The sequence below is a fragment of the Etheostoma spectabile genome, chromosome 4, assembly GCF_008692095.1.
Source record: "Etheostoma spectabile isolate EspeVRDwgs_2016 chromosome 4, UIUC_Espe_1.0, whole genome shotgun sequence".
In the NCBI taxonomy this organism is placed as follows: Eukaryota; Metazoa; Chordata; class Actinopteri; order Perciformes; family Percidae; genus Etheostoma; species Etheostoma spectabile.
Genome location: NC_045736.1, coordinates 4378542 through 4387730, shown reverse-complemented (window position 1 = coordinate 4387730; position 9189 = coordinate 4378542). Strand labels below are relative to the sequence as shown.

Sequence of the window (9189 nt, the reverse complement as noted above, 5' to 3'; positions counted from 1 at the left end):
GTCCACCCCCCAACCACCCTCCTTATGCAAATTTTCAGGCTTTCATGCTACTATCATAGTCGCTCCTAATGCTACGTCTTCTCATTGACTTTACATTGGCATTGTTTTGTGGGATGGCCACACAGACTTCCTTGCCACCACGACGTAATGCGGTGTTAGCAGTTTGTGAACATTTCCCAGAATTCTGAGAGACCAGGCTGTCATGACAGGATTACAACTGAGATGTTTTAAGCTCTTTTGTTTTTCCTCTGGTCTTTGTGGTTGTTTCCCTTTGAGCCAGATTGGTTTGATGTGTTTTCTTAGCTCTTTGCTGGGGATTTCTAACCAAGAGCTGCTTTCTGTTCTACCTTCAGCTATTATTCCAGAAATCGCCACCAGGAAATGAATTGTTGTTGATCCAGACTAATGACACACAAACACAATGCACTTTATTCTGAAAAATTGCAGTGAGGGAGACAAGTTCAATCCTTTCATGTAATAGGCCAGCATGAAAAGAGATTTTGATCACAATAAAAGATGTTAAGTTCATAGTACAAATGTGTAAGACGTTATCCTGACGTCGAGGTACAATATGAAGCATGTTTCCCCAAATCTTGTGTATAAGCAAATAACATATGTGTTGTGATGCCATTTAAAAGTTTGACGAATTGTAACTCACCCACGTTCTCTTCTTCTTTTGTGTTTTAGATGGTTACACAGTGTAACGCCAGATTCATGGAATGCTTTAACGCTCAGAAGGAGTGCAACAAAGAGAAAAATCGGAATTCCTCCGTGGTGCCGTGTAAGTGTTACACTCTAGAACCCTGTTACATTTGAAATGACACTGTTTCTCCAGAAGTAATAACCAAACAGCAGAAAATACAATACAATCAGCTGCATTTAGAAAGCGTTGGGATTATTCAATGAACAGTAATGGGAGTAACACGTTACAAAAGTAATGTACAGTCATGTAGTCCTTTTTGCTGTAACGCAATATAATCCTGTTTCTGGATTCGGTGGTTGAAATGACGGCAGAGACGAATACATCTGTGACATGAACATCATTTTCAGAGTTGTGTACCCTGCGAGCTGTCCCGTCCTTGTCCCCATGGTCAGACCCAGAACCTGAGACAGTAGGCTTGGGACATCAATGTCCTGCCGACAGCAGTGTGTGTTAATGTTGAATCTTGCTACACGTAATGTCATTACATTTTATCAGCCAAGGAAAGTAACTATACCATAGTTGTACTTCAATTCAATTTTAAGGTGTTTTTAATTGAGTATTTTTATTTTCTACTTCCTATCAGGCTACTTCTAGTCCACTACAATTCAAAGTAGGCTATTGTATGTTTTAGTTTTTATTGAATAGCTTTAATTATTTCACAGATTTAGATTAATAATACAAAATAGTATGAATAAGTTAGGATGTAAAGACGAGACTTTGTTGATCCCGTGGTGAAATTCACAAGCTCTCAGCCAACTCATACTTCCGCTTTTATTTTGGTGAAAGTAACTTAAAAGTAATGCAAAATTAGTGTAAAGCATCACAATTCTAAAACATTAATTTTGTAATGTAACTAATTTCTATCAAATGACAGTAACTAGTAATCCATAATGTATTACATTTTTTAAGTAACTTGCCCAATACTGTCAATGAATACATTTGAGTGCATCTCCATTAAAGAAGAATGGTACATTGAGATTCTTATTTCTGAATGTCACTGATGTTTCATACAGAGAGATCATTTTTTACACATGAATGAATTTTCAGGAAAACTGTACAAAATGTAAGATTGGTTCACAAGGTAAAAAGATTTTTTTTTTTTTAAATGCCCTTCAAGTTTGTGTTGCTGTCAGTTTTCTATCAATGGGAATGTGAAGAACCACCCTAAATTTGCAACTTCAGCATAAGAATATCATTTTCATACTAGCCTTCAAAACCTCTAGCTAAGCCTTCATGTGGATTACTCTGCAGCTGATGCACAGCCTCGAGACCAGGGTTCTCCAACAGGAGGGTCTGGGAACCTTAAGGGAGCCTCCTAGTCAACGCAGGGGGGCCTCCAAATGATTCCTTTTTTCAAAGTTCTTATTTTTTATTTAAAATGTCTTGACATTAGGGCTGTAACGATATGGAAAATAAAACCGATATCGCAACAATCAGCTCCACGAACCCCCCCCCCCCAAACCCTCAGAGTCATCCTTCCTGTCCAGATCCAATGCTACCACATCTGTATTTACTATTAGTATTAGTTCTCAATTGGTGCCTTATTCCTGTTTTGTTTGGTAAATTTAGCTAACTGTAAAGACGGCTAAAAGCGAAAGGGGGGGGGGGGGGGGGGGGCACCGGTAATGCTAACGGTGGAGTAACGTTACAAATGGCCGCTATTCTTACACGAGGTTGGGAGCAGAATTGCCCATTACTGTTACCATAATCATTATCTTACGTCTCATTCCAAGGAGTTAATAAACCACTGAAACAATTTTGGAAAAATTATTTTAACAATAGAATCAGTACAATAGAATCTTTGGTGTTAGATTGATCAATATTGAAATCAATCAATATCCATAAATAAGGTCTCTGTTGTAAAGTGACAAAACAATGCCATGTGGCATAAAAAAAAGTTGCATTTTGTTTACCGAGACCCCAAAAAAGAATCAAGGTTTGTATCGAATCGTGGGTTAAAAGTCGTGATGCAAACTGAACCCTGGGTTTGGTGTATCGTTACAGCCCTACTTGACATGAATCCAACATATTATTAGCAAATATGAATCCCCTGATAGGTGAGGTAGTCACTAAGGTATCCATCCACAGACACAGTTCATCTTAAAGCTTCACTTGGCCACATGTATGTTTAACATTAAAACACCGTTTATAAAATCATGCTGACAATTACCAGGCTATTTTAATAGCTTAGTACAAAGTATTCTATATACAAAGAGAAAAGCTATGTGTAAAGGCTTTAGGCTGCCCTACACGTCATTGTATGTCCAGTTTTATATATTTAACCTAACAATGTACAGGGGGGTCCCAGTTCCGTCTCTCTTAAAGTTAAGGGCTCCTTGGCTTTAAAAAATGTTGAAGACCCTTTATTTAGTCACTGGCTTCTCTGAATCACCAACATCTGTCTACACTCAACTAATACCAACAAAATAAATAAATAAATGCATGCATAGTGGCCTCTTACTGTGATTGGTCTGTTCTGATAACCTGGTAAATGGCTTTATTTCTCTCTCCCCCCCCCCCGTCTCTGTCTCTCTAAATGCAGCGGAGCGAGCGAGGGTGGGCCTAGCACCTTTGCCCGGCATCAAAGGCACGGACTACATTAACGCCTCTTACATCATGGTCAGTACTTCTTCTTCTTCTTCTTCTTCTTCTTCTTCTTCTTCTTCTTCTTCTTCTTCTTCTTCTTCTTCTTCTGTCAATCCTTGCTCTTTCCTGTCTCTCCCTGATGTTTTGATTCAGAGCATGGTTAAAGCCCACTTCAGACCAAAGATTTGCGACAAAACCATTTTAGAACATCACAGGGAAAAGTTGCAGCAGTCTGATCTAGTGACGGCCGAATGAAGCTTCGTGAACCAAGGTCTTTATTTGCCGAGCCCACTAGATGGCGCTCTCTGTTCAACAATTGGTTGAGAATACACTGAATTGCAATGCCTTAGGCCTTTCTCTTAAAACCCAGAGCGCCATCTAGTGGGCTCACAAAATAAAGACACTGGTTCACAAAGTTCATTCGGCCGTCACTAGTCTGAACCGGCCCGTTTCAGCTAAGTTTGCCACGCCTGCTTAAATCAAGCACGTTGTGACAATGGCGAGTATGTTTCTCTCTGCAGTGCCCTACCGTTTACGTGCACATTGCCTCTTGCGTAGCGTTAACTTCTGAGGACACGCATCAAAAATAAAATGATCCATAGTACAATTTGTTTTTAATGTTACAAACTGATGGTCGAAATGGAAGTGTCCAGCAGCGTTAGAACAAAGCCGTGAATCAGAGCACTAAACCTGTAGCAAGCATCTCACTATCACTAACGTTGTCCACATTCATATTTCAAGCTACAAAACTCCTAAAAGTCGGAAATTCTGCTGCGTTCCAGACACCGTTTTTGGTCCGTAAGTTACAACTTCAAGTCACTACTCACGACTTGGTAGCGTTCCAGGCAAAGTCACCACGCACCGTTCTAGCTACCGTCGACGTTAGCTAGCGCTAGCTGACACTAGCGATTTCTAATTGGCGACATAGTTTGGGCTTCATTTAATTAACATAACTTGTAGTAGTACACAATCACTTTTGTTTTAGTGATGCCTAAATCCCAAAATGCTCTCCCAGCTCATGTTGATATTGCTTCAACACAGCTCATAATTAAGTCTCAAAAGTGTGAGATATGTGGAGGTTTTAGGTTGCTATATAAAAATCAGGGACCGCTCCTTTAACAGGGTTCTTTAGCAACTTTGTGTTTCACTTCCGTACTTTTCATTCGTCAGGGAAAAGACGGATTTAGAAAAGCAACAGAGGCCGAGATGTGGTGACTTTTAGTCCACTAAGAACCATTAAGGTATTACACATATGGATTTACAGATCTGTGAATCACACCAATCAAGTCTTGGTTTCTAGTAACCATGGAGACTTCTACTTCATCACCGAGTATGTAACACAGGCTTTCCATCAACACTTTGAAGTCTTAAGCTCAGCCGAGATAGCCCTGATGATTCAGTTATGACATTTTCTCAGAGTTGAAGAAAAGCGCCTCCAGAACCACAAAATACATGACTCAGCAAGCTGAGTAGTGCTCTCCATGACTGGTGAACTGACCTCGATGTGCACCCCGTGCCCCCCTTCTAGCCCCGCCCCTGGGTCAGCTAACAGCACTTCAGTATTTTCCTTACAACAGCAGGTTTCATACAAAATGCGATTTCCCCTCAAAGCTCAGTTTGTTCCTTTAAAATGAAGCTGAATCCCAACAGTGCATCTCTGAGGACGAGCTGGTCCTGTACTCAGTTATGTTGACGCTATAGTTTCAAACCCAAATGAATGTGCTGTACCTCTCCCAATGACCGGTTGGGTTTTGGGGTTGTTGTCTTTCACAGGGTTACTACCGGAGTAATGAGTTCATCATTACCCAGCATCCTCTGCCTCACACCACTAAAGACTTCTGGAGAATGATCTGGGACCACAATGCACAAATTATTGTTATGCTGCCGGCAAACCATGGACTGGTAGGACACACACACACACACACACACACACACACACACAAGTACACACACACACACACTCACACTCACGCGCACACACACGACAGTTATTAGTGCCATCTACCACTTTAAAAAGCATGTGAACACCTGCATTGTCTGCCCTCTAAGCTGGTGTTTAAAGTATTATGAATCCCACACACACACACACATACACGCACACACACACACACACATCTTCATGAGCGAAAATTACCATAGGTAATTTGTTGTAATTGTGGTAAGCCTAAAGAAACATACCTGCTTTCAGTGTGTGGGGTGGCTGCGGCTCAGTGTTAGAGCGGTTGCCTGGCAATCAGAAGGTTTGATCCCTGGCTCTGCAATTCAATGTCAAAGTGTCCTTGGGTAAGACACTCATGTTGCGCCATCTGCGTGTAAATGTGTGTGAGTGTTTATCTGATGAGCAGGCGGCACCTATGGCCGCCTCAGCCACAGTGTGTGAATGGTTCCTGTACTGTTGAGTAGTATTTAAGACTAGAAGAGCGCAATATAAATACAGTCCATTTACTTTAGTCCATTTACTTTAGTCAACTTCAACGTTCCGCTTCCAGTATTGATCCGTTGCTTACCAGAGCACATTTTTTCCTCCCATCCCAGAATGTGTGGACATAAGCCAAAGTAAATGTTTTTCCAGACCCTCCACAGTAATGATGGCTTTTGCCATGTTTCCCCCTCTCATTCCCCCTGCGTCTGCTTTTCCCCCTCTCATTCCCCATGCTCTGGCGTTCCCCCGCTCATCTCCCCCTGCTCTGGTGTTTCCCCCTCTCATTCCCCCTGCTCTGGTGTTTCCGAGCCCCTAAAAAAGAGATAATTTGGAAACACTTTTGTCCCGTTTTGATTTGGAATCTGCGGGGTTGTGTTGCAGTCTCAACGGCCGAGACTTTTGGCAACACCGACACTGACGCCAACATTTCGCCACTTGATTGGGTCGTATTGGCCATGATGTCTCGTTCTCTGAGACTACGATACTAATGTTACCATGGCAATAACCAGCAACAGGCAGAGTATACACGTAGCCTCCTGTTCATGCCCAGTATACAACAAAAAAAAAAATATATATATATAGATATATATATAATATTTTGGTTTGGGCGTGTTAGTTTAAACAGAGATGTGTCTGCACAGAGATCGTAGCAAAACTCGTAGCAATGTAAGTGTAGTCTTAATGTAGGGCTCTATGGAATCTGTCGTGTAACTTTTTTAAATTCTCATTTTCACAAATCCGTCCATGATTCTGTTCACAGAAACTACTTAGCTCTACAATATTGCTGCCATCAGTCTGTGACTTGTCCCCTCCGGGCCCTTGTCACAAAAAAGACATTTGCCAGAGGGCTAGACCACAGGCAGAAAAATTCTGATAGGTCGACAATTAACATGTGCTGTATGTTCCCATAAAATGTAACAATGAAAGGTGATACACACCACAAAGTCTCTCATATAAGTAAATACCTATCTGTAGTAAAAGGATGTGGATTTTTACAAGAAGCTTTCATTAGTTGTAGACCAGACATACAGCCCGTGTAATGAGGCTTTGCAAATTGCCGGTCATATGGTAGGTCAATGGGTGCACTTTAACTAACTGGAACATTAGGTCACTTATTAACAACTCTGTAATTGAAAGCTTGGGTCACAGCTGAGTTCAACATTACCCATGGCATTCTTTTAATCTTTATCATAGGTTTCCCTCGATTGCAACATCCAACCCCTTATCACTCCCAACTCGTTAAATCCTAACGCTTGGTAAGTGCCTCTCAGCGTCAGATACCAACGCAAAAACCCTTTAGAGTCTGTATGGTTACGCGCCGGGAAGAGCAGCAGCTCGACCGCCACACTGTAAGATCAGGTAGTGTTAAGAGAGACAACGGTGGAGAGTAGTATGAAAGGCCGAAATCTGCACAAGATGGTCGGGTCAAACAACACAGGACTTTCACCCAGGAGGCCGGGGTTCGTGTCCCATTCTTGTCACTGAAACGTACCTTTTACGACCCCACCCAACATCTTTTCCTGTCCCGTTCTTGTGCTGCATGTCCCGATCCAGAGCGTCATGATGTTACACATTAACCACAAACGCCAAAGGTGATCGATTGGCAACATCAGCCATGGGACCAATATTCTGCAGGAATGGTAATGACTCACTGGCAGTGGTGGAATGTAACTGAGTACATTTACTCAAGTAATGTACTCAAGTATAAATGTCATGATACTTTTACTTTACTTGAGTCTTTTCTTTTCATGCCACGTTCTACTACAACGCCGCTGCATTTCAGGGAGAAATATTCTACTTTTTACTCAACTACATTCACCTGACAGCTTTAGTTACTTTACACTCTAAGATTTCTGCACACAAAACACATGTAGGGTATTAGAATATCCTGTGTATTTTACACAGGATGTACAGTGTGTGTGACACAACGTTACGTGAAGTGAGTGAATGACTGAACCCAGTAGTGAAAAGCTCTATGCGCTCTCTTGTGCAGGCAGAGGATGAGTTTGTGTACTGGCCCAGTCGGGAGGAGGCCATGAACTGTGAGGCGTTCACTGTCACCCTCATCAGTAAAGACCGGCTCTGTCTGTCCAATGAGGAGCAGATCAATATCCACGACTTCATCCTGGAAGCAACGCAGGTAACTCAGAGAGACAGAGAGCGAGAGAAAGAGAGAGAGAGAGAGAAAGAGTTAGATTGTGTGTGTGTGTGTGTGTGTGTGTGTGTGTGTGTGTGTGTGTGTGTGTGTGTGTGTGTGTAAGAGAGAGAGAGAGAGAGAGAGAGACACTTTTGATTAAATTAATTTACTGTTGAATACAGTGTTTTTATTGACCCTAAATAAATATATTAATGCACACACACACACACACACACACACACACACACACACACACACACACACACACACACACACACACTCTATATAATTTCATTTTTTTCTTTATGTTTCTTTGTTTTTAAATGTATACTGTATATTTTAGTTTACTCAATACATGGTTGCATTTTTTCTCATTTAATTATTATTGAATTTCATTATTGTTAATGCTTTGGCAATATTGTTTCTCTGACATTATTGGTAAAAAAGCAATTTGAATTTGAGAGAGAGCGAGAGACAGAGAGAGAGAGAGAGTCTTATCTTCTTCTGCCACAATATAAGGCAAAATAAGTAGAGAATCCTATACATTATAATTTTTAATATTCAAATGTTTATATTATTGTTTCAACGTACCCTTTGAGAGATATGCACATAATTTGTTTAGTATCTGAATTCATATCATAAGTATCCTGTTCACTTGTATTTTTACATCTGACGTACAGCATCTACTCCTTATTGTTGTTTATATGTATTTTTGTTCTTATGCTGTGGCAACACAGTGAAAAACATATTGAAAAATTGAAAATTGAGAGAAAGAGGGAGAGAGAGAGAAAGCGAGGTTTGTTAGTTTATAGTTACACATTTGTAATAGTGCTTTAAATATCTGTACATATTTATAATATCTAACACCGTTACATTCTCCTATGTCTTTACGTTGCCATAAGAATGTATCTGTTTTTCATTTTGCATAATGCTCAATAACTCTGTTTTCATATTTGCTCTCTCTCTCTCTCTCTCTCTCTCTCTCCAGGATGACTATGTTTTAGAGGTTCGGCACTTTCAGTGCCCCAAGTGGCCGAAGCCCGACGCCCCCATCAGCAGCACCTTCGAGCTCATCAACGTCATCAAAGAGGAGGCGGCCACCCGCGACGGACCCACCATCATCCACGATGAGTCAGTCATACATTTGATTTATTATTATGACTCGTATAAAGTAGATACAGCAAATGATGGCGTGTCAAAGTAGAAAAGCTAAGTGAAAGGTTACAGTAGATAACACTATGTCATTAGATATGTCATTGGGTCCATCATCCCCAATATTTATTGGCTCTGAAGCGTCGGCTCCCAGCTTAATATATCTATATATCTATCTATCTATATATC

General features: G+C 40.9%; 1 protein-coding gene across 3 annotated transcripts in view; it reads left to right on the top strand.

The window, feature by feature from the left end:
- The window catches only part of LOC116687475 (receptor-type tyrosine-protein phosphatase gamma), a 571464-nt gene that overhangs the window by 527354 nt on the left and 34921 nt on the right, over positions 1–9189 (top strand). For all 3 annotated transcript variants that reach the window (XM_032512919.1, XM_032512917.1, XM_032512918.1), the window contains 5 exons: positions 688–781; positions 3246–3322; positions 5063–5191; positions 7705–7851; positions 8837–8979. In XM_032512919.1, coding sequence (XP_032368810.1) covers positions 688–781; positions 3246–3322; positions 5063–5191; positions 7705–7851; positions 8837–8979 — 590 coding nt within the window. The remainder of the gene's footprint in view (positions 1–687; positions 782–3245; positions 3323–5062; positions 5192–7704; positions 7852–8836; positions 8980–9189) is intronic.